General features: G+C 36.4%; 5 protein-coding genes across 6 annotated transcripts; 1 reads left to right on the top strand and 4 right to left on the bottom strand.

The window, feature by feature from the left end:
* Positions 1-4,809: 4,809 nt before the first annotated feature.
* On the top strand, positions 4,810-7,121 carry LOC109016313. Its single transcript, XM_018998746.2, has 4 exons — positions 4,810-5,232; positions 6,092-6,247; positions 6,364-6,472; positions 6,692-7,121. The coding sequence occupies exons 1-4, from the start codon at positions 4,897-4,899 to the stop codon at positions 6,901-6,903; spliced, it is 813 nt and encodes a 270-aa protein (XP_018854291.2). The 5' UTR covers positions 4,810-4,896; the 3' UTR covers positions 6,904-7,121.
* Positions 7,122-7,868: 747 nt separating this feature from the next.
* LOC109016339 (transcription factor DUO1) lies at positions 7,869-10,513 on the bottom strand. The gene is made up of 3 exons (XM_018998764.2): positions 9,439-10,513; positions 8,736-8,994; positions 7,869-8,559 (listed from the first exon to the last, which is right to left on the bottom strand). The coding sequence occupies exons 1-3, from the start codon at positions 9,627-9,629 to the stop codon at positions 8,047-8,049; spliced, it is 963 nt and encodes a 320-aa protein (XP_018854309.1). The 5' UTR covers positions 9,630-10,513; the 3' UTR covers positions 7,869-8,046.
* A 499-nt stretch (positions 10,514-11,012) lies between these two features.
* LOC109016323 lies at positions 11,013-18,274 on the bottom strand. 2 transcript variants are annotated; one of them, XM_018998754.2, is made up of 7 exons: positions 17,749-18,274; positions 17,522-17,618; positions 15,396-15,667; positions 14,664-15,315; positions 14,359-14,558; positions 13,228-13,472; positions 11,013-12,960 (listed from the first exon to the last, which is right to left on the bottom strand). In XM_018998754.2, the coding sequence occupies exons 3-7, from the start codon at positions 15,665-15,667 to the stop codon at positions 11,489-11,491; spliced, it is 2,841 nt and encodes a 946-aa protein (XP_018854299.1). In that variant the 5' UTR covers positions 17,522-17,618; positions 17,749-18,274; the 3' UTR covers positions 11,013-11,488. The 2 variants fall into 2 exon arrangements, with proteins under 2 accessions (XP_018854299.1, XP_018854305.1); XM_018998760.2 differs by having other exon boundaries at positions 17,527-17,618.
* A 743-nt stretch (positions 18,275-19,017) lies between these two features.
* LOC109016350 lies at positions 19,018-21,814 on the bottom strand. The gene is made up of 2 exons (XM_018998772.2): positions 21,143-21,814; positions 19,018-19,327 (listed from the first exon to the last, which is right to left on the bottom strand). The coding sequence occupies exons 1-2, from the start codon at positions 21,359-21,361 to the stop codon at positions 19,253-19,255; spliced, it is 294 nt and encodes a 97-aa protein (XP_018854317.1). The 5' UTR covers positions 21,362-21,814; the 3' UTR covers positions 19,018-19,252.
* Positions 21,815-24,222: 2,408 nt separating this feature from the next.
* LOC109016359 (UPF0481 protein At3g47200-like) lies at positions 24,223-26,349 on the bottom strand. Its single transcript, XM_018998780.2, has 2 exons — positions 26,141-26,349; positions 24,223-25,836 (listed from the first exon to the last, which is right to left on the bottom strand). The coding sequence occupies exon 2, from the start codon at positions 25,817-25,819 to the stop codon at positions 24,437-24,439; it is 1,383 nt and encodes a 460-aa protein (XP_018854325.1). The 5' UTR covers positions 25,820-25,836; positions 26,141-26,349; the 3' UTR covers positions 24,223-24,436.
* Positions 26,350-27,351: the final 1,002 nt, after the last annotated feature.

The following is a 27,351-nucleotide window of genomic DNA, read 5'->3' as shown; positions in this document are numbered from 1 at the left end:
AAGATCATGCTATGAAAATGATATATTGACATCCGATCCATAACCCCGACTTTAGCAATTTATTCAGAAAGTGAGTTTTTATGGTGGTATTAATTAAATGGAAAATAACAAATGAATTATATAAAAATAATCTTATAAATTGATGTGGTTTGATGTTATTCGTCAGATTATAAAATTATTTTTATTATAAAATAAATCTAATTAATAAGATGAAACCACGTATTAGTTTATGAGATTATTTTTATGTAATTTATATATGATTAATCTAATTAAATTGATGTATTCTGATTACAGAAAGAGAACCAAAAAAAAGGACATATATATAATTCTGTCTCTTCATGAAGAGTCGCTAAAGGACCAAAGAGCATTCCAGTACGTAAAACAAAGCACTAACTAAAAAAGTTAACGAGAAAGTTGATGTCCATGTGCGGCATGCCACTTGCATCCCGAATCCCACGACTCTGCCAAAAAAGCAAATTGTTGACCCAATAAATTGTATTCGGTCGTCATGCAAATTGTATTATTATTTTATTATATAATTATAAATAAGTTGGTATATATTATAGTAATTTTATGATCATTTCTCAATTGTATTTGGGTCTGACCATTGATACCACACAATCTCTATATACATAACATTTTTACACAACTTTCTATTAAATTGGTGTATTCTGAATCTTTTTATAAATGAGATGATACTTTTTTCAAAAAAAAAAAAAAAAAAATCTTTTAAATTTTTTTTACTTTTTAAATTTATATTCATTAAAATAAAATAAAATCCAAATAATATCAAGCAAAATAATATTTTAATAGTAAGTTGTGGAAAAGTTGTATATAAATTCCGTGCATAATATTTTCCAGTGGGCATATTCTCAATACTTGAGTAGAGACTTAAAATAGCAATTGCTATCTTAAAAAAACACGTCAGTCAATTGTTTGAACGTTGTCGAAGAAGATATATCTTTCACGTTTCGTTGTTTGAGATTCTCAATATAAGTTGGTAGCTTGAAATGGACGGTCGACTCCAAATATTGCCAATAAGAGCACTCTTTTTTATTTAGTTAAAAGTTAAATTTATTAAAAATTTAACTTTTAAATTATAAAATGTGATTATATTAAAATAACTAAATTCTAAATAATTAAAATTTAACTACAGTCAATTTTAAAATTATTTTTAAATTTGAAATGAATTATTTATTCATTAAATATATTTTATATTAATTATTTATGTCTCCCTTTTATATCAATTATTTCTCTCTCTCTTTTAAATGAAAATTGAAAAAATATAATTAGAATATAATTACTAATTAATATATAATATTATGAATAGTAAAATATGATCAAATTAAATTAAAAAAATTCATAATTAAAAAAATTAAAATATTTTTGAAATTATTAATTATTCATTACTATATAATGAATAAATAGATAATCCAATATGGAGATTTGATGTGAATAGCTAAAGTCAAATTCATCTTGTATTATTTTATTGTCATATAATAAAAAAATAGTTATTCCAATGTGGAGACTTATATGAATGGAATAGTTAAAATCTAAATTCATCTTACATTTATAAAAAAATATACTTTAATTTTAGCTAATCCAATAAGAGTGCTCTTAGGTGCTGCTTAGATAGTGAGTTGAGGTAATATGAACTAAGATAAAAATTAAAAGTTGAATAAAATATTATTAAAATATTATTTTTTAATAATATTATTCTTATTTTGATATTTAAAAAAGTTAAATTATTTATTATATTTGTGTGTGAATTTGAAAAGGTTGTAATGATGAGATGAGATAAGATTAAATGAGATGAAACACTTTCACTATCTAATCGGAGCAGGCCTCGTTTGATTGTTAAACTCATATGAATTCAACTCAGTTCAATCTAATTTTAAGTTAAATCTAACATTCAAACACCCAACTCTTAATTAAATTACTAAACTCATCTCAATGCAAAATATCTTTACGCATGAGACTCACAATCTTTTTCAATTCAACACTTTTTTTATACATAGGACCCATAACATTTTTTAACTTCCTATAAATATATCTAAATTCATTTTAAGATTTAAACATGTATTTAAACTCATTTTAGATAGATTTTACAAAATCTACTGTACCATCTTAACTCATTACTATTTATAAAAAATTTAATTTAATTCAACTTAGCTCAACATCAAACGCAGCCCAACGTGGAATTTTCTTTTGTTGATTTTTTGCATTGACTCTTGAAAAGTCTAGCTACATATATACCATTCTTACAGGTTGCAACGACAGGTTCGTCGAAATTGACATGTTAATTTCTTCGAAGGTACAAGAGCAAAGATTCTTCGCGTGCAACTCAAAATTCGCAATCTACTAATTTGGTCTAATGCTTCATCGCCTCAGCATCAGCAGTGTTGCATATGTAAGCCATCTAGAAAAAAGCAACGACCAGCATCTACAAGAGTCAATTCCTAATTACAAAGTTCATATCGTACGTGACTACGAGAAAAATAAATAATTATGATAGATTATTTATGATAATAATGATTAATTATGATAAAAATAAATTTATTTTAATATAAAATAATTATTTTTTATGAAAATAACTGATTATGAGTAAGTAGTTTTCTTGTATTAATGTTGGTAGACAATAATTTTAAGAAAAAAAAAAGATAAACATTAAAAAGAAACAAAAAAAATTATATTTCTATGCCATGGTGTAGATGCACTTTATGAAGAAATTCATGGGTCTAACTCATCTCATAAAACTGGTTGTACAATAGAAGATTGTTCATTACTTATAAACATGCCCAAGACCTCTTCCACAACTAATATGAGATTATTCTTCAACACCCTCCCTCACGTGCAGATCAGTATTTTTTCTGGTTCTTGTCACGGGATAAGTAGTGTGAGCCCTCATTCGTCTTATGACAGGCTCTGATATCATAAAAAAATTCATGGGTCTAACTCATCTCATAAAACCGGTTATACAAAAGATGATTGTTCATTGCTTATAAACATATCTAAGACCTTATTTACAGTCAATGTGGATTATTCTTCAACACTCTCCACGCTGCTGAATTAATATACTATGATTTGTAAAAGAATTTAATTACTCTTAAATTAAGTTTTATCACGTTGCCAAGGCGGATAATGAAAGATCAAAAAAATGATTTTTTTATAGGGAAACCTTTTTGGGATAAAGCTCGATTATGATGTACGATAGATTGCTTGTAAAATTCTGTTCTTGTTAAGAGATATCCAATATTTCTCGATTTCGAATATAAACTTAAATGTATATTAAATTCTAATAATGGTGTTTAGAAAAGTATGACAAAAATATCTCATCCTCTTTTGAAAACATTGATTCTATGACATAATTGGTGGAAAATGATAGGATGACATATCTTCTAATATAACTAATCAAATATATATAATAGTGAACTTGAATTTAAAGGTACTTGAGCTGTACTGAAATGTGGTTTTATTGTGTGTGAAAATAAGCATAATAATTTAGGGAATTGCTATGGGTCCTGAATAGTATTTTTTTTTAATATATTTTTTTAATTATCATAAATATTTTAAAAAAAAATAAAAAAATCACAACATCATTAAAAAATATTTTTTTAATCATTCGGTAAAAAAAAAAAAAAATCCCGTTGGGACACATTTTGGGCCCCGAATTCGAGACCCAAAGCATTTTCGAATAATTTATGGTAGTTAGGTATAATTTAACCTTAATTCAAGATTCTAGCTTATTAGATACATGACCAACATGAAAAACTCTGAACACGTGTTCTTTCTCGAAAGCTATCTAATAACTACTTTAAAATAAATAAGAGTATTGTTAGATGAAAATTTTTACTAATCATCCCCACACATTATATTTTTTTCTTTCTTATCAAATGTGTGGTATATGAATGATGAATAGAATAATTCAATTAATTTAAGAAAAATAAAACAAAAAAAAAAGAGTATAATATATGGTGTATGGGATGATGAGTAACAAAATTTATTATTAGATATAGTTTTAAAATGTGCAAGTCCTGATATTCTTTTTTAAAAAAAATAGAATTTACTATTAAAATATAAATTTTTTCTTATGAGTTTTAGATTTATTTTTATTTTTTAAAAAAAAGAATACGACATTTAAAACATTTAGAAGTGTACAAATATTTTAATAACATATAATGATAAAATGAAATTTATATATATATATATATATATTTTGGAAAAAACAAACCCCTCTTAGTGCATGTTTATGATTGTGGTCGTAAGATAGTTTTATCTTGAGGCTTACGGTTGTCGAACTTAATTAATAAGTTATATTATTAAAAATTTATTTATTATTAGGTAATTATAGATTTAAAGTACTTTTAAATTTGTTATATTTGTTTAAAAATAAATTAAAAAATATATTTTTGAGATAAAAATGACATAAAAGATCATTTAATATTTTTAAAATTATAACCATTTCCTTCATGTATTTCCATGAATAAGATCAAAGGGCAAGACAGTAATTTTGTAAAATTTGTATGAATATTTTGGCATAGTGACAGTTTCTTTAAAATTGTAACTACGTTCCGCATCACTTAAAAATAGACGTTTAAAAAAAAAGCATAAAAATCAAAATTTTTGTCAAACGTATATTTTTAACTTATTTAAATTAAAACGTATTTAAATATGTCACATAAATAATATAATTTTGTCATTAAATTTTTTTAAAAACTATTTAAACAATTTTTAAGATTTCTTGGGCAACCCCAACCATACCATTCTTGGACAGTTAAATACTATAAATACCCTCAGTGCAACATGTCGCTTCGACAAATCTCGTCTCTCTAACCCTGTGGCTCTTTCCTCGGCGGCTGAGCTTGTTCTGATTCTCTATAGCTTAGCATACAAGTAATGGACTTGTCGGAAACGCAGGCCCAACGGGACCACCAAAACGTGGTGGTAATGAGGCACGGCGACCGCAAGGACAACATCGATCGCCTATGGGTGACGAATGCTGCGAAGCCCTGGGACCCGCCGCTGGTGGAGGAGGTTGGCCGGGTACGTGCCTTCTCCGAGGGTCGGAATCTCCGGACCAATCTCGGCTTCCCAATCCACCGGGTCCTTGTTTCTCCCTTCCTCCGCTGCGTCCAAACCGCCTCTGAAGTCGTCTCCGCGCTGTGCTCCATCCACGACGACCCAACCATCCTCACCTCCGATGGCGTTTCCATTGATCCCTCTAAAGTCAAGGTCGAGTCTTTCTTTTACCATTACTGATGTGTAACATTTATCTTTGTGTATATACAATATGTATGTGTTTGTTGAGCTTGATTACCTTTGATACGAGAATCGATATTACATTTGCTTAATCTGAGTTCTTGGCTTTGCAAGATCTAATAAATTAAAAAAAAAAAAAATTAATCAGGATTCAGAATCATGGTAAGATTTTGTTGTGATCATGGTTTTTAAGTACATCTCTAAATTTAGATGATTGTATCAAGGATTGGATTATTTGATTTTTGAGTGTAAGACTGGAAAACCTATATCTCCCGTTTCTGAGAAATTGTATTAGACCCAAGTTCTAGATTACAAGCATATTCTGGATATCAACCACTCTAGATTGCAAGCAAGTTCTAGATTGCGTCGTCTTCACCCGCCGCATACAAAAACAGTGAAGTAAGAAGATGAAAGAAGGATCAAACCGGCAAACCCACCACGACACTTCTCTTTAATGCTCGTTAAGGGTGTTGGGTTCATAGACTGGTTGGCTAGATTTGGCTTCTGGACCTTTTGGGTTATCTTGCATCTGACAAAAACTGGGCAGAAATTGAAGTTATAAATGGAAGGAGAGCCTGACCTTATCCTTTAATTTAATAATCTTACTACGTTGTATGTCGATGTGACCAATTTAAATATCATTAGCATGTTAGGCTCTCAGCTTTGGAGTTATTAGAAAATCTGAAGAGCTAATTCGAAGAATGACTTATGAAACGGAAAGATTGGATTGACTTTGTGCTTTATTGTTTCAGTCACTGCTTATCACCATAAGTAGAATTGGATATCTGTTATCTAATCAACTTCCTTCTTGAACTCTTTCCCCAAATTTCAGGTCTCTATCGAGTATGGATTGTGTGAGATGCTAAACAGGGAAGCGATCAGATCTGGTTTCCCTCAAGACGGAAACTGGGGCTTCAATATCTCAGAGCTTGAAGCAATGCTACCAGCTGGGACAGTGGACAGCACTGTGGAACATGTGTATAAGGAGGTATACATTGTTTTTAAATTTCTGTTTCTATCTATAGTTTCATGGCATAAGCAGAAATAGATGCATACATCTGCACATTTTGCCTGATAGAGGGATCTTTTCTGGAGGAATTGTAGTTGCCGCAGTGGGAGGAGACAGTAGCGGGTGCAAGGGCTAGATATTTGCAAATCTTTCAGGCACTGGCAGATAAATATCCTACAGAAAACTTGCTACTTGTCACTCATGGTATGCTTCATTCTTGGTGACACTCTTAAATTTCAGTCTGTGCAACTATATTGAGGATTTATTTAGCAGTTTGGATTATGCAACTGAATATGGTTACATAATGCACTTCTTGGTGATGGTTCCTTTCCTCCTCCTACCCAAAACTATAAATTAAAAATAAAACAAAACCTCCTCATTACAAGAAAAGAGCCTCTAAATAGTGAGTCATTCTTCATGCAGGAGAAGGAGTTGGGGTGGCGTTTTCTGCGTTCAAGAAGGACACTACCGTTTATGCTGTAGAGTATTGTGCATATGCAGAACTAAGACGACCCATCGTCCATAAAGATGGATCATTTGTTGCTGGAGATTTTGAGACACGTAATGGGCAGGGCATCAAGTACATTCCATCAAATGCTGTGGCAGACGATGTCAAGTACAGTGACCGTGCGTAATATTTTCGATTGAACTCCTATTTCAATTAGAGTAACAATAGATACAGTAGTAATGATAGATACAGTTGGGTCTATTAATAAAAAATAATTTGTTTAGGTGTATTTTAGATATATCAATGTTTTTCAAAAGGAATGTACATTTGCACACCGCATTGTCAATCCTGACTAAATCAAAAAAAGGACGGTGCTACCATGTCACCCAGCGCTGCCTTTAAGTGCATTTGTATTTTTTTAATTTTTTTTCTTTTAAACAATTTTTAAATATCTTTAAATATTGAAAAAAAAATACCAATTCGCTAATAATACCTTCTTAATCATTAAGAAAAATTTTAAAAAATAAAATGCATGAATAGTCAAATTTAGAAAACAAAATGGCATAGTGTCATTTTTTCATGGTATCTGATGCCAATTTCCTACAAGTATCTAATGCCAATTTTTTGGGAAGTGTAAATACACGGGCCCCCTTTATTTATATTTTCATGGGAACGTTGTTTTTTTTTTCATAATGCACAATTATCTTACGGAATTCAGTGCGGAAAAGATGACCAAAAGTGGCATTGTTAAAACTACCCCTAATGAACGATTATCTTGAGAATTTCAGTGCTTTGGATGTAATATCTCTGCGGTTTGGCCCTCGAAGCATAGAGTTGTCCCTCCACTTTTGCTGCTACTGGTGTCGTTTTTCCTCTTTTAGTAGCAATGATATGGACAAGAACTAGGAGATTAATCGAAAGAGCAACATGATTGAGGCTTTTTGTTATCTTTTGTTAGGAGTACTCTATTTGAGATAAAGAACCGTGGACATAAAGTCTATTCTAATTTGGGGGGAATGAATTCGGGGTGTCCAGTTTGAGAATGTGAGAGCTGGTTGACTACATTATATGGATTCGTGGAACCTTAACCAACCACCAGCCCCCCTAAGAGGCAATGAATCCAAACACGAAAAACACTTGCAAAGATGAGCATAGACTGAAAAACTAGGAAGGAAAACTCCCATTCATATAGATTACACACAGTTTAGAACAAATAATTGCAATTACATGCAGTATTTGTATGCCACAAGGACCTTGTATTTCTAGCCAATAAACTAAGTACGAAATACTGCCCCCGTAATACCTAAACAACAACAATGGCACGGACAATTTATAGGTCCGAAGAGCTTGGAGCTGGCTCAATATGATCAAACACGTCGGTTGGGAAGTCATCAAAGATGCTGTCCGGGGTAATGGGAATGTCAATTTTTTCCTTGGCACCATTTCTGCAACTTCCTACAGGTTCAAATAATTGAGTTCCAATGGGAAGCTGAGCTCCATTTCCGAGTCCAGAAGCATCCAGTGTTCCAAACATATCAAAAATACTGGGGTCTTCAAGTCTGGCCAAGAGTTCTTGGCTTTCTGGTGAGAATGTGATGTCTGGTTGAGGTTGTGGAATTTGAGAAAATGGGATTTGTCGTACTTGGGACTCAATGAATGGGCTCTTCTTGGCTGGGGAGAACTCATGATGAATAAGACTAGTGTCAAAATTAAGCAATTTGGGGTTAACAAGATCTGGTAGTGGAACCATTCTGATCATTTCAGAGTTCTCCATGAAGGATGATGAGCATGACTGAGCCCTTGCCGATGATTCTCCCTCTGATGAAGAACTGAACTTTGGAGCCTAAAAATAAATAAGCAACGATTATAATCAAGGTTTGTGTCCTGAGAAAATAATGAGTTCTGCAAATAATATTATATGAAAACCCCATAAACACTACGGATTATGCTTCAAACACCCTGAAATGAAATAGATCGAACTTTATAATTAGAAAGATAGTAGCTATTCTCTGCATTTACCTCCAGAGCAGGACAACTATTGGACCCTTGACAACAACCGTGGCTAGACTGAGCTTCCCTTTTGTTCTTCTGTGGTTTGGAGGGTGTTGCTGAAGTCTGCAGAATCCTCGCTAGCCTTTTCTGCCTGCTACTCCAAAAGTTCTTCACATCATTATCGGTTCTTCCCGGCAGATAGGTTGCGATTTTCGCCCATTTGTTCCCAAACTGTGCCTGTAACTCTATCACCACCCTCTCCTCCTCTAATGAAAATTTGCAGCCACTAAGGGAGAGACACACACACCCCAGGAAAAAGGATTAGAGGACACCTATCTCTCTTATCTTGGTTATAAATCAAACAGGATATGAAACATGGCTTTGACAACTGCGGAGAGATCTATGATCAGCATTTTCATAAAATGACAGTACATTCATGGGAGAATACATACAAAGAACCATTATTGCATGGTTATACCTAGTATGAAACATCGTAACGACCACAATTGGAGAGGAGAGAAAACCCATGATCAACATTTTCATCATATACTAGGTACGAACATGATAACAGACATTTTAGGGCATATATAGGTCGAATAGAAGAGAAACCCATCACGAAAAGTATAATAAAGTACCAATAGATACATATAAACGAACTTGCATACAAACAAACATGTAGACATCAACAGAGAGAGAGAGTGTGTGTGCAATAATGGTGGGTGGGGTTTACTTCTTCAAGTTGGGTCTAAGCTTATTGACCCAACGAAGACGGCACGACTTTCCGGTCCTCTGCAAGAGGCCTTTGGATCGAATGGAGCTCCAGTCTCTGGGGCCATACTTCTTCACATGGTTTAACAGCACTTCATCTTCCTCTGCCTTCCACGGCCCTTTTCTTATACCCTCATCTCCATTCGCTTCCATTTCTCACTACTCCCTCTCTCAAATTCGCAAGTTTCTCTGTTTTTTGCTTTCTCCGTGTATTTTTCCTTAACTTTGTAATAGAGTGACAGTTACGACGGTTATCACTACCCTCCACAAACGAGCCCCACTTTCCCACTTTCCCGTATTTGTCTCTGGTTTTTGAAAAATCACCAAACAACTGCTAGTCGTGCCGTGCCAGCATCTAACATTATTTTTCTCTATCTGCAACTTCGGTTTTTTGTGGGTGCAGAAAATGTTGGAGTTGAGGAAGGCGTACGTGGCTGCTGTCAATCTTTTTTTTTAACAAAACGCACGTCCCTGAGCTTCGCAAACCACAGAGAGAGACACAGAAGTATCAGAGCAGTAATTCATCTTCCTTCCAAATCCAAAATAATGAAAAAGCAAACACATTGAGTGAGAGAGAGAGTGTAGGCAGAGAACTAGACCCAAGTTGAAGAAGCTTCATCAAGGAGATTCAAGCATAGCTTGCTTTCCAAGCAAACAGCTCGAAAAGTTCTCTCTTTTTTATGTTGGTGTTCCGCCATTAATAAAAGCTTTCACGCCCTTTCCCTCAATAAATCGGTCGGTCCTCTCACGGAAAAGCATTCCCCATTCAACCATCTCTCACGGTCCTATAAAGCCCCCCCCACATTCACTAGCTCAGTAGCCACTTCTTCCATGGCTGACTTAAGGGGTTTGAGGGTTTTCATTGTGCTTTCTTTGTGTTTGTTGCAGTGTAATAACTCTTGGGTGTTTGCGATTTTGGACCCGATTGATTTTCTGGCTCTGCAATCGATCAGGAAACTGTCGACGCTGGCCGCAGATCTCTTCAGCAGAAATAAGCGGTATTCAAACTGCGCAATCAGAGGATGGGCAGAGGGAAGGTCGACAGCAACCAACGGGGGTGGGGGTGGGGGTGGGGGGCGACGCGGCGGGGGGAGATGAACAAAAGAAGATGGGCAACGGGGAGGGAGGAGAGTTGGGCGACGCGGGGGAAAGGAAGAAAAGAATTTCATATGAAAAGTCCGTTGTGAACTGAGAGAGGAGAAAAAGATGTGTTGCCGACACGTAAGGTGTAAGAGGATGCTTCCAAACGTGGCTGCTATTAAGATTTTTCCAATGGATAATACCATATATTTTCTTAAATGATTTTTCATCATGAAAATTTACATTTCTAGTTTCATTTAAAGAGGCTGTCTCGTTAATGACAATCTAGGATGGATCAAATTATGCCAAATGCCACCAAGGACAATCTAGTAGACAAGTTAATTGGGAAAATAAAAGAAAATGAATCCCCAGTTTCATCTCAGAGAAACATAATTTACGAGCTTCAATCATGTCACCATTTCCTGTTGTTTCCATGCCATATCACTCAACTATAACTTCCACAAGTATTCTAAAGACAATTTTCTAGTTGTGCATGCTGCAAATTACACTGTTTTTCAACAGAAGTGAAATCTACGAATCAAACCTACAAAGACGGCATAGGGATCAAATTGTCCCAAATAGTAGAAACGCACTTGTAACACCTAGATGTTTTGACAGATATGGATTTAGAAAAGAAAAAAAACAAAACAAAACAAAACACCAAGATACAGGATATCCAAGCACCAAGGAACTTTAAAAAATTTCTGGCTACGTAACCCACCCTGCACGAGTGAACCACGCATCCTATAACTATATAGCAGCTACGTTTCCCAATGTTTTGTGACCAAGGCAAAACAGAGGCCTCTCTTTTCTCCCACCATTGACACCATTAGCGAATGGCTTCTATTCAGATCCCCATGACAAGAACCGGTTCCAAAAGCTGAAACCTGAGAATGTCATTGTTCCTTGATGTAATCTGCCATTAATGGGAATCATACCGATGATTCCGAGCATTCAGCCACCATGGTTCCAACTGCCTTTGTGTCATGACCAACATCAAAATCATGTGCAATATCATCATGAACACCATCTCCTGAGATATTATTGACAGCAAAGGATGTGTTCTTAGTTATGCTTCCATTTCCACCATTCAAGTCTACACCTTCATTCTTCTCCTTGATGCCAGAAGTTTCATCCATATCAACCACCGGTGACTCGACAGGCAAGGATATGGACGGGGCATTGGGATCGGCATCATGAATGCCAGAAACTGTAGGCTCAACACCATTCTCTCCAAGACCATGTTGATGGGTCACTATGTGTTTCTCCCGAAACTCTGCAGTTGGAGCAACATCAGTTGATACCGGCTCCACATCAATCATACTTTCATGGCAATCTTTATTTAAGATATCATCTTGAAACCCATTACAATCACTGAAAGCATCTTTGGGGAGTGGATTCTTGCTCCCTGTATTAGTAAAGACTCTATCCCCGCTTTCCGAAAAGACAGTGCGAGCTACAACCTCATCAACAGAATACAATCCAGGTGGAGAAATACAGATGGATGATGGCTCAGCATCCATATCAGCACAAGGAATTTCTTCACCAGCCCCCTCACCACAAATGCCATTTCCACTGGCAACCATATCAATCAGCCCACCACCAACATCACCTACAATACTGCCAGGATCATTGTTTACATTCCCACAATTTTCATCGTGAGAAGATACATCTTCATCCATACAGTTACTCTGATTCACTAATTGTCTATCTTGATCAGCACAAGGCACCTCAACAGTTTCCTGCTCAATGTTGTCTACAGTATGCTTCTGATTGGAATCCAACATAGTTTGACAGCTATCTAAATCAACTAGTTGATATAGCTGCTTTTGTACACAAACTGCTAAAGAAACAGCATGATCACGAATCAAAGAATCATGGGGTGGGCAATGTAGCAAGTCTATCAATGCCTTGTGGTACTGCAATAGGCTGATAGATGGCATAGTAGATCCTCGATGACGGCATACGTTAATAACTTTGAACATATGCTCACAAATATTGCCCATTTCAGCCCAACTGCAATTGCAAATACCAAACTGCGAGCCAGGATTCCAGACGACATAAACTTTATCTCGATCAAGCTGGTCAGCAACTTTTGCACATCTATCCTCTATGATAACATCAGTGTCTGGAATCTTCCATGCTTTCCGCCAAGTTGTTAATCCACTCACCCACTCATCTTTCCAATATCGTGCAAAATCATCCTTCCCTGAGTACTCATCAAGCCAGAAGTAAGAATGAACTTTTGTACCCAACTTATCAACCAACCAATCAGCACGTTGGTAAACACCAGGGTCCTTCTCATTCAATAACCTGAGATTCAACTGATTGTGATAAAACTCCATTGCTGCACATGTCTCCTGGCTGGCAAGGGGAAGAGATTCTAGTGCCGTGGTCCATGCTCCTGATGACAACAAGAACAAAAAACTCAATTCAATAATTTCTTTACAAAAAGGAAAAAACAAAGACTTAAATAGGAAAACCCATGGAATCTCTTTTAGGGCAAACATTTATATCCTTCACCCCAAATACAATCAAGTTGATCTTTTATCAACTAAGATTGTTGACTCCTCCGGCCCTTTCAGTGGTGTTGAAGACCTGGAATAAATTATACATTTCTTAGCTTCTCTTACGAGAGGGGTCATATAATTCCTCCATTTAAGTGACCAACCTATTCTAGGATACCATATCGCCTTAAAGTAATCCACAAAATCTGACTCGTCAACAAAATCTTCCAATAGATCCTCAAACAAACCAACAGTTCCCTGCCTTCGACAGATGTCATCCACTGCCTGCCCAAGCCGTCTTGATATCTCAACTCGCATCTCAGTTGCCAGACATTTCTTTATTAAGTTCTTATGCCAAGCATGACGGACACGCCAAAAGCATATCAATACAGAGCACTCAAATACATCCCTGAGAAAAAAGCACAAGAGATATAAATTCAGTGACGCATCTCAATTGCCAGACATTTCTTTACTAAGTTCTTATGCCAATCATGACGGACACGCCAAAAGCATATCAATACAGAGCACTCATATACATCCCTGAGAAAAAAGCACAAGAGATATAAATTCAGTGACTCAAGCAAGTGCCATTCATTAATATATAGAAGTTACAGCTCATCATGCTACAAGGTCCTGTCCCACTATAACTAGCTTTCAGCATGCTTATTAACCAAACCGCCAAGAAAAACTCATAAATTGGACTAGGAACCCAAAAAATGATGTTGGTTAACATTTTATCCTCATCACAATCCTTTTCTATGCGCAATGATATGTGCTCCAGAATTGATTTCCCATATGGTTAGAATGATATCACTGAAGCTACTTCTTTTTTGATGAGTTACTTATCATTTCATTAAAAAAAACACATAAAAAATTTCCCAGTACAGAGAAGGGTGCTAGAGTAACTTCTAGAAAATTACAATCTAAAGTTTAAAAGATCTATAAATACTACAAAAGAAGTGGAATTAACACTGCCTAAGGTAGAAATCCAATAATGCAAAGTTCTGAGGAATAGAAATTAAATCGGGACCAGCATGTTATTGAAGCTACTTTTAGCAATAACATACAATAAGAGATGAAGTGTCAACAAGCTGATCTAAGTCACCAAGCATGCAAACACTAAAGAGGCTAGAAAAAAGGATGTCAAGTAATACTAATCAGATTATCGTATGATCAGGATCCCCTTGCCACCTCTATAAGCCAATGACATCCTGGGACTATTTTTTTTCATATATAATACTTCAAACATATATTTAGCCATATCTAGAATTAGAGTGGTAGACTTTGCACCCAACCTGATTGTAAGGACATCACTTAGAGGATCATCCACAATGAACCCAGCCAACTTCCAAGTGGGATCTTTCGTGCGAACTCTATTGTAAAGAGCTCTCATCCATCTATGCAAATCTGAACTTGCAAACCTCGGTGCTATTATCCAAGCCACAGGGATAGCCTTGTTGTCAGAGTTGAACACGACAAGACTGTGAACAGGGTACTGGATCAAATTGCATAAGGCACACAGTTAGTTTTCTTGTAAATATAAAAACTAAGGTCACACAAACTTTAAATAAATAATAAAAATAATAAAACAAAAACAGACCTTCAATTTATTTGTTCCAAACCTTGAATCAGAAGCCAGAAGGCTGCGATTACCAAACCTAATCATTTGTTGCAACTGCCACTCTGTTTGAATGCCCAATGTAAAAGGTCCGGAATCAGAGAAATCTTCATGATAGAAAATGTGATCCTGGTGGCTTTCAACCCACATGCTGATACTGACTGCATCATCTGCATCCAGTTCATATGTAGAACGTCGGATGCTCCTCTCCTGTCTCCGAACATACCGATGGGTTAAAAGGTCATCACGGTTACATGGACCGCCCTGTCTCTCTACTGATTCATTGTGTCTTTGCATTATGGTCTCCACAGAAACACCAACATATAGTAGAGATAGGACACGCAGACGGAGGTCCTCTGAGATGTATGGGGCAAACATAGCACGTGTTCCAGCAGCCTTCTTGTCTTGTGGACCATGGCAAGGCAGCCCTTTTTTATCTATATGCTTATCTTCATTATATATGATGAGTGCTACTGATGGTTCAGCAATTAAGCGTTTCACGATAAAGTGGCAAGTGCACCCTCTCTTGGTATTTGGTCTGCCAGCATTTTTCTTCTTTGGGACATACGTAGTTCTACTGGGCCGTACAATGCCACCCTTCCGGTGGTCATCAGGACCAAAAGAACACCAATACCTATGCAATCAACAGGATAACTTAAACAAATGATGCAGAACCAGTCATTAAAAATCCTAAAAGAACATATTTGAACTTACAGAATATATTCAAGAATGCCATCCACCTTTGGCTTGTATGCCATCTCTGGAGGTCGTCGCCGCCTTGCTTCAACATGAAATCTCGTTGGGCACTCTTTATTTGCAGATTCACCCCTTACAAAATCATCCACTCTAGCAAATGGGATTAGAACAACTCTATTCGTTTTGTCACGCCAACCTTCCACCTTTGACCACACAAGGTCAGCAGAAGAAAATTCCAAGGTTGGAGGATTCTGTACAGGAAGGGAGAGAATCTCGTCCCATCTGGCCATCTGCAATGGATACAAGCATATAGAATAGCTATAATATTACAAATAAAATATAATTTTAAAAAATTTTGAAATTAATTAATCAATTAGCAGAGGATTGAAGTCATAAATCAAGCATGCAAAAATAAAGCCAAGTTGAAAGGGAACCAAGCTGAGAGATAAATATCATAACATCAAAAAAAGCACAAAGTACAAACACGGCCAGGAAAGACCATTATAGTCCAAAGCCTTGATCAGTTGGTATAAGTACCAAAAGCATATGGAAATTAGCCACATCTTAAAAGCATTTATGGTGGGTGTGTTTTTCTTAACATATTTTAAAATCCTTCCGATTGCCCTCACATCAAGTGGCATCCCTAGCCACAACAACAAAAGGGGGTGGAGAGTGATATGAGAACAAAAATTTACTACATAACCGTACCTCTGACTCTCTCCCCCAACCTCCCGCGGTTGTCTTGGGATGTGGAAGGAAAGGGCAAGACGTTTTACCCTCAAATTAACTTAGACATGGCCCTCATATAGCATATAGTACATAATAGAACAACTAAAATTTAGAAACAATAACTATTTAACCAAAGCCGTATATATCAAAAGAAACCTAATACCTCATATAATAAAAGGCAGAACTTTTACACAAAATCTCCAACAACCATTCGAATTGATTACCGAGTAAAAGAAGAGCAAATGCAACCAAGAACTTGACAATAAAATTTCCCACGTCAACCAATTTCACTCCGCTAGGAATTACAAGGTTTTGATTTTCTTGCATTCCATATAAAAAGAACTCTGCACTTCTCATAATATATGATTTCCTTTACTTTCTTACATTTTGCATATGAGTAAACTCTCTATGTCACTCCCTGTACCTGGGGCTGAACCCTTTAAGCTGAAATCCACAATAATAAGAACTTAAATACAAAAAAAGTAAACACTAGCAAAATTTCTCTTAGCTCAAACAAATCCACTTATGCCACCTGTCACTTATCTCACATTTCACTTACAATCATGTCAAAATAGAGGCCATATTTACCCCCATGGCAGGGTTATACATTATGCGGATAGCCAAGCAGAACATAAATCACTTTGTCACCAAAGTGATTGCACTCAAAACAAAGGTCACTATTATAACCCGTGGCAGGGTCGTAACCAAAGCAAAACAGAATCTTATGCCTCAAAGTTTTTAGATACAAATGCAATAACAGACGAGTATATTGATCAGACGATATCATATAATCGGATCAAAGTTTCAGATTCATATTCACATTTTATACAGTATAGAAACAAAGTAAAAAAATTGTACATATCTACACCAGTCATGTTTAAATGTTTAGATACAGAGATTAGTGCAGAAAATAACCGAGGCTACTTTCGTAACAAAATATGCAAGCTTTTTCACAAAATCAACCTTAGTCAGTTCTAGGCGAAGCCTAGCATAGGAGCACCACTTACTTTGACTTTTGCAAAGTACTATCTAAGCTTTGAACCCAAACTGCAGCAGTATCATGACTTAATCTAGAAAAATATCACTAACATTAATAACTCATATCAGTACAAAACCAACCTAACAAAATTCTATAACCCGATCGATAGCTCAATAAGAGCCAGAATCCACTCCTTTAACCAATTACAATTAAGCTCGGCGTTCCAAACATTTTTTGGTTGATTGGTGGTAAGTTAAATTATTGGAGGTCGGTCGCAAGGCTGTCCCAATAGAGGGAGAATGATTCTGTTGGGTCATTTGCTATGGTTGTGCTGACCATAGTACATTCAATTCCACTACACCCTCCAAGAACAATCTAATTATTCAGCAAACCCCAATCACAGTTGAAATGATAAGTACACGGGTAGAGAGGATACCTCACCAGGCTTCAGGCGGTGTTCAACTGGACTCGGTGATGGAACGGCACGGATTGAATGGTGTCGTGTTGCGGGGCTTGTGGCGCTGCAGTCTCCACTGGTCACGGTGGCGGTACCGGAGAGGGGACAAACAGAGGGTTAGAGAGAGACACACGAATTTTGAGAGTGAGAAATACGAACAGAGAGGGTAGACAGGGAGACGAACGGAGAAGTGGACAGAGGCTTACCGGTGCTGGGGTACGACGTGCTAACAACGGCAACGTGTTCTGGATGAACGGAGTGCGAGCCGTGAAAGGTGGCAACTGCAAGGCTGAGACCGAGGGACTGGAAACAGTGGTCGTGGAGCGGAGGACGACGGTAGCGTGGTGTGGAGGTGCGGCTGAGGAGTGTGTATCGGAGAGGTGAAACAGAGGGAGAGAAAGGCCGAGAGTCTCACCGGCAAGGCGAGGTGCGGAGAACCGATGGAACAGAGGGCATACAGGTGGGCAGCGGTGACGTGGTGTAGGGCTTGAGCGGCAGCTGCATACGACGTCTGTGCCGTGGAGCACGATGGCGGCGAGCAACCTGCGCGTGTGTATCAAGCGGCAGCGGCGGAGAGATGTGAGAGATGAGACACAGACTAGGGTATAGCTGGTAAAGGCAGAAATGGAAGGAAGCTCTGTATTGTGGGGGTTCAGACTTCAGAATCAGAGCTGTTATTTTGGCCTCTGGGGTCACTCGGAGGCAGGAAAGGAATGGAAGGAATAGAGTGAACGGTGTTGTCATCGTGAACCAATTACGTTTGGATCCCATTATCTAACTTATCATTATAATTTTTTTAAATTTTAATATAAAATATAATAAATAATTTAATTTTTTTAAATTACAAAATAATAATAATATTATTAAAAAATAATATTCTAATAATATTTTATCATCTTAACTTAATTTAACTTAACTCAATTTAACATTTAAACGCAATCTAAAACCTTTTCTATAATAATCAATATTACACAACTTTCACCACCATATTTTTTTAAAATTTTTAAACCTTTTAATGTTTTTATAAAAAAGTTTTTTAAGTTTATTTTTTTAAAATTAATTCAATTTTTCTATTTACTATTATATATTTAATATTTAATAAAAAAAACTAATAAAAATTAAAAAAATATAGTACATAGAAGTTGTATGAATAATAATCTCTATGCGCAGCAAATATCTAATTAATAATTTATAATAATTTCTCTTGTGAGCTATATTTTCACGAAATATATGTGGTAAATTTTAGTCGAGCTATAATCAGCACATGTTTAGAAAAAGTCGCAAATTACCAAAAATTAAAAAAAAAAATCGAAAAAATCTCACAATAATAATTGTATAAACTAATGTATTTAGACGTAATACGTTACATTTATTTTTCATATACTTTTTATATAAAAATAATTTTATAATCTAAAGCATAACAACACAATTTATATATTTTATTTGATGAGATCTAAACCAAACATTTTTCAAAATATAGAAAGCATCTGCTAGTTTCTTTTGCAAAGAATAGAAAAGAGTAACCGTAGGTGTCTTTTGCACATGCACAAAGGCTGTGTTATCTCTAAAATTGGATTTGCTTTCATAAAGAGTATACATATATTGACCTTCGAAAAATGAGAATAAGACAAAGCCAAAGTCCTTATAAACACAATTTCAAACCCTACAAAATAACGAAAATCTTCGATACTCAAATATATGAATATATTCTTATTCATCTCTCGCCCTTGGACGAACACCAAGTCCAGCTCTTATATTTGCACCCACTTCCATGAGGTCCTCCACCTACACAAGAAGATAAGCAACCAATTAGTGCACTATCAAGGGTAAATGCAATTTCAACGTAATCATGTTTAAATTTGCTATCTGTAAAAGGTGATAGACAAAGAGCAAAGAAAATAATATGCACAATGTACTCGTGTGCCAATGCGAACAAGTTCACAACAAAGGGCAAAGAAAATAATATTTGATAGATAAACCATACATTCACTTGAAGTTAAACAATGTTATTCACTTTCATGTTTGCCAAGACACTAATTATTGAAGTTATTTTTTTCCCTTTTTTTATTTATCCCTTTTTATTCTTTTTAGCAATTAGAAATAACATCTTCAAACGTCTTGATATTAAAATTACTATCCATACAGTCAAATGCCATAAAGTCCTATATCCAAACACTCGAGACTTTCTTCTACTATTAAAGCTGATAATTTGTTGCCAAAAGAAAACGAGCCAGTATAGAGAAATAAAATGAGGATTGGATGTCGCGTGCACGGTAGAGAGCTGAAAGTAGGACCAAACAGGTAGATTTTAAGATCACAAAGGGAGGTAACAGTTACTTGACTGCAAACCGCATGGAGCTTGGAAGACAGAAAGGACAAGAGGAAGAAATGGCTATCAAATTAAAAGCTCACTTCTAGCTTCAACCAAAAGAAAGATGTTTTTCACACCCTAAATTTAGCTCAAAGCAATGGACCAAAAACTAAATGAAACATTGGCCCAGATCGGGCAGTCTAGAGGGCACCACTACAGTCTTTGCAAAAGTACTAGGTGCAACTAAGCACAAGCAAGGTAACATGAGGAGACGGTTTATCCTGCTGTCAATTTGTTGGATGGATCGAGGAAGACAGGATGTGGTGATGGAGCCCAATACTGGTGGGAACTGGGAAGTGGCCAATTGGCCCAGATTGTGAGCTGCAGAGTTTGCTGATCTATGAATCTGTCCAACGAAACATCACATGAAAAGGGTTGAGTCTGCGGACTTGGGAATGACCGGGCAGGTTGGAAATAACTCCAGTTAAGAGGTTCAAAATTCAGAGGCAGTCAAGGTAAATTATAGCTCAAGTTTGTTTGAAAGACTGTAATACTCTAAGCACCCAACTTCAAAGTTCAAATCATTCTTAGGAAAGCAAGTTAAATATTAAAACAAAATGACCCAACCAACGATGACTCCTTCATGTCAGCATTATAACCAGATTATGTTAAACAATATATAGTTGGAACAATATGTAGACCTATTAGACAACTGAAATACCATTTCCAGATATTATGCGGTAAGAATAGGTGCTTGTTCCAATGCCCATCATAACATGCAAACATTACTACCAGGGTGAACTGTCAACATGCATATTCAATGGTTTTGACTTCAACCCGAAACAGGACTTAAGTATCAGATGGACAGAGTTTTTGCAACTAACAAGTGACATTAATACATCCAACTGGTGTGAGATTACGTTAAAAACCCCTTGATTTTCCCCTATGCTCGGTTTCCATTATATGAAATTAAAAGGGAACTCGTTGACCTATCTTGTCCAATTTAGAATTTAAAAGCATAGGGGCAACAATTGAGAATGCCATTACTAGGAGCAGTAATTTGCAGATACAGTTTCATTCACCACATACACAATGGCAAATTTCACCAAAGAAAAAGGGGAAATTATTGCAACAAAAAGAAACTCAACAAACAGTGTCACAAGCGCACCACACGATCAAAGGTCGATGCTGTGGTCCAGAGAAATGAACCTTAAATCACCGAGGTATCTATACAATGATCTCCTAGTTACACCTCCTAGAGAGAGAGAGAGAGAGAGAGAGGATCAGACCTTGTGGATGCCGGAGGCCTTGAGAACTGATACGGCGGTAGAGGCAGCGGCGCCGACGAAGAGAGAGGCGACGACGAAGGCTTTCAAGGGCATGAGGCGTGAGTCGCCGGCGTAGCCCCTTCTGTAAGACGATACGCCCAACCCTAACTGAGCCCCACTTGCAAGGGCCCACCACCAGTGGCCGTAGGTCCTACCACCTTCCTTCTCATCCTCCATCATTCTTGCGATGTAAGTTCGCCTCTCACTGCCAGACTCGCTCCGGAGCTGAAGCAGCTCTCCTTGCAGAGTCCATCCCCTCCCCACGGTTCTGATTAACTTATATTTATGGGCTCAGCTTGGGTTACTTTTACCTGAGCGAGTAGGTCGTGTCTTGTTGTTGGGCATCGTATGCTGTTCATGGGCTTGATCATGGCATTATACAAAAACTTATAGGCCGTGTCTTGTTGTTGGGCTTTGTATGCTGTTCATGAGCTCGATCATGGTATTATACAGTTACCTTCACCAATGGCATTACACAAAGGGAAAAGTCTCGATGGGTTTAAAACTCATTTTTGCACCAACTAATGAAATCACGACGACACGTAGGCACTACAGGAAAATGGAAGATGCACTCGGCAACACCCGATCACCCTCTCATCTATTTCCTTTCTCTCCCTCTCTCTCTTCCGTTCTCTCCCTCTCCCTTCCTCTCCCCGATGGAAGCCTCACTCGACACAACACCGACGAAACCCCACTTGCACTAATCTTCAAAGCCGACGGAAGGTAAACTCTGCATTCCCGAAGCCCCATTACAAGGACACGGCAAATGTAGCCCAAAAATGCTCAACAATTTCGAGAGTAAAAATGCAAAAGCCGATAAACATAGCAGGATATATAAACTATAAAAAAAAGTTCAAGAAATGCTTCTATAAGACATCCCAAAGTCCACGGACGAATTGCTTGGAAAACCATCCTTCTTCGAGGAATCTCAACACCCCAAATTTGTCTAAAAAACCTTGAGTAGCAATTGACCATTACAAGCACTTGAGAACTGAAACCCCAATTCCTACAGAGAAAATGCAAGCTTATACAGATCAGGGTACCAAAAATTAATCGAAAAGAAACAGCCCGCTAGGTAAAATGCCCCCGCCCCAGTAGCGAGGGGTGGGGTTGAAACCGCACCCCACCCCACCTCTCCCCTCGCTCAATCCAAAGATTCATTAGATCTATAATTTTTTTTTTATCTAAATTTTTTTTTAGATCTAAATTATAATATAATATAATTATAAATTTTATTTTATTCAAAAAAATATAAACTCATTAGAGTTTTATTTTAGATTACCTTGACCTCCTATATAAAGATTGGTCTAGAAAGTCAAGGCAATCCATTAACTTGAATTCAAGTTTTTAACAAATTATATATATTTATATAAATATAACAAATAATTTTTATTTTATTTTTGGAATTGTGATACCCACCCCTAACACAAACACCCTCATCTCTCTCTCCCTCTCTCTCATTGTCACTTAACAACTTATGCACCATAGAGAAAATTCCAAAGAAAATTAATATTTCAATAAGTTAAATGTTAAAAGAAAAACCAAATAAATATCCCAAAAGACCCTTTGATTTTCACTTTCCCTTCTTGACAAGGCGGGCCAAGTTCAACCCCATGGCTGTTAGAACGTGTTAAGATATTAAATAATAAATTTTATATTTTTTGATTAATTTAATTTTTTTGGATAAATAATAATTTTATATAATATCAAAATAGAAGTCTTAAGTTTAAATCTTAACTCTACATTCTATAATATTTAATTAAATATTTTATTTATTAGACCTACTCATTGAAGAAAAGTCTGACCTACAAGTGAAGGAGAGTATTAAGATATAAAATAATAAAATCTAATTATTTCCATCAGCTTAAACTTTGAGACAAGTAATAATTTCACATTTCCTACCACCTTCCTTCCATTCCAAATTGCATCTTTCTGGGATGGAACTTCACCTCACTCCGGCTGCAAAAGGTTTTCCTGCTTCCCCCTACCCTTTCTCCGTGCGGGCTTAGCTTTGGATTTGTGCCGTTTTCATTAGAAAAGTAGTAAGATATAGACAAAAGTGAAACAAAAATTCAACTTCTGTACCTTCAAAAAGAACAAAGAGGTACACCATTGCAGCTTTCTGAGGCTTTCTATATTCCAGAAGGAAAAAATCCCATATATATGTTTTTTGGGTAATACGGAGCCCATACATTTTATACCGATAATTGATTGCACACGTGATAATTAGCAATAAAGAAAGAGGTAAAACCATTTCAGATCAGAATAGCTCCATTCCCATCTTCCCTCCACTGATACCCATCCCTCTCTCATCCTCCTTCCATCTTGTACGAAATCAGTGAGTTGACGTTAGTAAAAACCCATTTCAGATCTGAATACCTCCATTCCCATCCTCTCTCCATCAATTCCCATCCCTCTCTCATCATCTCTCCATCTTATACGGAATCAGTGAGTTCATTTGACGCTGTTGAAACTTTACTTTTCTTGCAATTCTTTTTAGTGAACAAATAAATGGTCACAAAAGAAATAAAATTAGAAAGAAAAAAATCTAGATAGACATGGATTTCTATTTTTTTAAGTAAAACGAGTTGTATATTTAAAAAATCCATATCTATACGAAAAAAGTATAGCTTTTTCCTTTATTGTTTTTAGAGGATCTGCAGTAATGGAAAATGCTAAACATGGATTTCTATTTTCCCAAGTAATCCACATACCCACGAACGAAATAACTGGTCACGGATTCATCCAGGTTCAAGGGATTAAATAGAAATCCATACATATTTACAGCAGTTTCAGCTGAGCCGGAGGGGGAGGGAGGGGGGCGTAGGAAGAAAGAGATGAATTTATCAGTGTCATTTTTATTTTTTAAATATTTTATACAAGCCATTCAAAAAAGGACATGTGATGTGACATTGGTTGTATTATCGGTTTGAACGGTTCGTCTAGCATTTTCCATGTTTTTTTTGAACTCCAAAGAATAGATCTATGTGCATTACCGGGCGGAGGAATGATGTTTATCAGAGCTGTAAAAAAGATTCAAATCAAAGGTAACAACAGGGCATAGAATTTTATTTTGCTGAATCACAGACTTCTCCAGTACCGATACTGAAATAATGCCATAAACTTATTACAACATCAAAATGATGTTTGGCAAAACCTATGAAGATCGAAATCGGATATTACAAGCTAAACAGGATTACAAAGTTCAGATGCGATGCAACAAACGTACGTACCAAACCACGGAGGCTTCAATTTTCAATGCCACCTTCTAAAAAGCCTAATGAAATTCCACATAGTGAGAGCCAGGACAACGAGACCAATTACAGTTGCAGTTCCTCTCCAGAAATCATGGAAATACACACTTGTCAAGGTTGCCACGAGACGGTTCCAAGGGTTTTCGTAGTAGCCATTAAGCCTTTTACTGAGATCCGAGTAAAAGGTTCCATTTTCTTCAATCTCAAGGCCGAGTTTGTTGATTAGATCCGTCACTGCAATGTTGCTACCCAGCTCGTTGACAATAACCTTCTTTTCAACAAGCAAACTGACGTCTTTTTTAGTGGTGATGAGATTGTCCAACAGCACAACATAATCGCAGACGAAAGTTTGAGATGGGTAGTGACACTGCTCCAAGGCCATGAGGTTTCGGAAAAGACCTTCAGTTTTGTCGTCTACCAGAAAGGGTGGAACTTCCAAGAAACGTTGCATTCGTGCCAAGAATGTGGTTTTCAAGCATGGTAAGCAAGATACGAGCCATGATAAGTTCAAGCACGGGCAGTTTTCTAAGCATTTCCTCTCAGGAAATCTTATTTCAAGCAAAGTACTTCTTTCCCCAGCTGGCCTGAATTTCAACGCTGCCTCGCCAAGCTTTGTCGCTGTATATAGGCATTGAGTACTTCTACTTTCTGAAGCTTTCTGGTTCGGTGGTGGAGTAAGTTTTGTTGGTGGCAAGAAAAAATTTCTTACCAAATCTGTGAAATGTTTTACCTCCCGGGTCGACTCTGGCGGCTTTCCATAACTCTGAAAGAACTGGCAAGAAAGCTCGAGAAAGCTGGAACTAAACACCTTTGTGCTCAGTCCTTCTTTGAGCTCCTCAAGAACGAAAAAGGGGACCTGATTCTCAAGTAGAATCAGGTCAGACCTTATACCTCGTTCCATACACGGTTGATGTAATATATGGTCTTTATGCTCTGTTGAATTTTCAGATTTCTTCAAGAAAAGCTCAATTATGAAGACAGCATCCAACAGTATCATGCGCACAAACTCTTCACTGCTGAGCTCGAAGGTCTCTGAATAGCAACGGCGGATTTTCACTTCGCTTCGCTGGATGATGACCACAAGATCCTCGTGGCTCGTCCGAGTTCGGTAACAGAAATCCCTCAAATATCTGAGTTTTTGCACTTCCATGTTCCTCAGTTCTTCTCGGCGGTGATGAAATGGGCCAATCGAAACCAGCCTCGGGGTGTATGCCTTTTCATTTATCTCCCGAAGTCTCTTGGGAACCCTGTAGATGCAGCACTCCGGCCAAAGAGGAGGCTCCAGAGCAAGTGGTATGTCGATTAACAGCTCTTTGCACTGATCATCGAGTTCTTTTCCAAGGGGGTCAGACTCTGTAGCTGCGGGACAGGCCATCTTTGCCATACCTCGAGTTCCTTTTCCTGTACACGAAAAGCAACAGTAATATTTTTCTGTAAGCACCGTTTACAACGATTCTACAAGAACTTACAATCACTGAAAACACAACCACGGGATACCAAAAGATCCATGAATTTCGACCTTTTATACCTTGATCCAAGTTTTCATTTCTTTGCTCCATTAAAAGTACCAGCATACAAGTAATTTTCTCATGCGTAGGGTTTATACCAAGGCATATACTTATCAGCAAGCTCAACGACTAGATTTTCAAAGAAAATTTCACTCAAAATATACAGCACGGGTGAAATAGGAAGCGAAGGAATTAACCTGCAAAATCTGCTTTCAAGAAATGCCCGTTTTGCTTCAGATCAAGTCTTCCTCTTTAGACTCCCAATGAGGCCGAGGCATCCTCTTTCTCACTGATTATGTATTCCCTCTTCCTCTGCGCGCGCACATGTATTATACTGCACAAGATCCGTCCCTGGATATACGTGACTGCGATATGTCTCCGTCCCAGGCTGTCACCATGCCTCTCTCACTTCTATCATTAGTCAAGTGTAATTAGCTTTACTAGTCAACTACAATGCATAACAAAAGTAGCTTGCATAGTCTCAAGACTCTCAAAGGCTTGCTCGCTATGTTTTTATTTTGAAATGAGATTAGTTAAGTTTTAAACAGTAATATTTTGTATATCAAGATGAGTTAAATATTTGTAGGTAGGGACGATATTAATTTTTTATGTTAAAATATATAAAATAAATTGAGATAAATTTAATTTTTTTTTATGCATGGAGAAGAGAATTCGATCATTAGTTCTCTTAGTAAGAAATCAAGATGTTGCCAATTTATCTAAAGGATCTTGACTTTTTTTATGAATAATTAAAAAAGTAATAAATCACATCATGAATTAATTTGAGATGAGTTGAATTTGATTGACTAAGATCATGATTAGTAAGAAATCTAGATGTTACCAATTTATCTAAAGGATCTTGACTTTTTTATGGATAGTTAAAAAAATAAAAAAAATTATATCAATAAATAATTTGATATAAATTGAATTTGATTGACCAATTAAATACAACCTAAAACTTCCTTTCAGTTTGAATGAGAATTACTTTCAACTTGTGCACCCTTGTTATCTTTCATCTCCTTTCTTTTCATTTATTTATTTTTGGCTCAGATGTTCAATTATTTCTCCTTGCCCTTTGAGTTCTCCCTTCCGATCTAAGACATTGAAATAAAACTGTATCGATGACCGGAGGGTTCGGTGGGGTTTGGACACCAATAAGAGATGAAATAGTTTTAAATAAAAGTTTAAAAATAAAAAATATTTTTTTAATATTATTATTATTTTAAAATTTAAAATAATTGAATTATTTATTATATTTTATATAAAATTTTATGAAAATTATAATATTGAGATGAGATGAGATGAGATGAGTTGAGATAGTTTTGGTATTCAAACTGAGCTTGATTAGTTTGTATTTAGAGATGAGATGAGATGATTTTAAATGAAAGATAAAAATTAAATAAAATAT

Source organism: Juglans regia, chromosome 14 (genome assembly GCF_001411555.2).
Source record: "Juglans regia cultivar Chandler chromosome 14, Walnut 2.0, whole genome shotgun sequence".
Lineage (NCBI taxonomy): Eukaryota > Viridiplantae > Streptophyta > Magnoliopsida > Fagales > Juglandaceae > Juglans > Juglans regia.
Note: the sequence above shows the minus strand (reverse complement) of the source record. Positions and strands in the feature narration are given on the sequence as shown.

Excerpts from the sequence above, each read along its gene's own strand:
- LOC109016359 (XM_018998780.2), bottom strand. The coding sequence starts at position 25,819 with ATGGCAAAGATGGCCTGTCCCGCAGCTACAGAGTCTGACCCCCTTGGA.
- LOC109016350 (XM_018998772.2), bottom strand. The coding sequence starts at position 21,361 with ATGATGGAGGATGAGAAGGAAGGTGGTAGGACCTACGGCCACTGGTGG. Across the intron at positions 19,328-21,142 it reads AGGCCTCCGGCATCCACAAG|GTGGAGGACCTCATGGAAGT; the intron begins GTCTGATCCTCT and ends CTTCTTGTGTAG.
- LOC109016313 (XM_018998746.2), top strand. The coding sequence starts at position 4,897 with ATGGACTTGTCGGAAACGCAGGCCCAACGGGACCACCAAAACGTGGTG. Across the intron at positions 5,233-6,091 it reads TTGATCCCTCTAAAGTCAAG|GTCTCTATCGAGTATGGATT; the intron begins GTCGAGTCTTTC and ends CCCAAATTTCAG. Across the intron at positions 6,473-6,691 it reads CTTGCTACTTGTCACTCATG|GAGAAGGAGTTGGGGTGGCG; the intron begins GTATGCTTCATT and ends TTCTTCATGCAG.
- LOC109016323 (XM_018998754.2), bottom strand. The coding sequence starts at position 15,667 with ATGGCCAGATGGGACGAGATTCTCTCCCTTCCTGTACAGAATCCTCCA. Across the intron at positions 13,473-14,358 it reads AGTGATGTCCTTACAATCAG|GGATGTATTTGAGTGCTCTG; the intron begins GTTGGGTGCAAA and ends CTTTTTTCTCAG. Across the intron at positions 12,961-13,227 it reads GATATGGTATCCTAGAATAG|GAGCATGGACCACGGCACTA; the intron begins GTTGGTCACTTA and ends TGTTGTCATCAG.
- LOC109016339 (XM_018998764.2), bottom strand. The coding sequence starts at position 9,629 with ATGGAAGCGAATGGAGATGAGGGTATAAGAAAAGGGCCGTGGAAGGCA. Across the intron at positions 8,995-9,438 it reads CTTAGACCCAACTTGAAGAA|TGGCTGCAAATTTTCATTAG; the intron begins GTAAACCCCACC and ends TCTCTCCCTTAG. Across the intron at positions 8,560-8,735 it reads ATAGTTGTCCTGCTCTGGAG|GCTCCAAAGTTCAGTTCTTC; the intron begins GTAAATGCAGAG and ends ATTTATTTTTAG.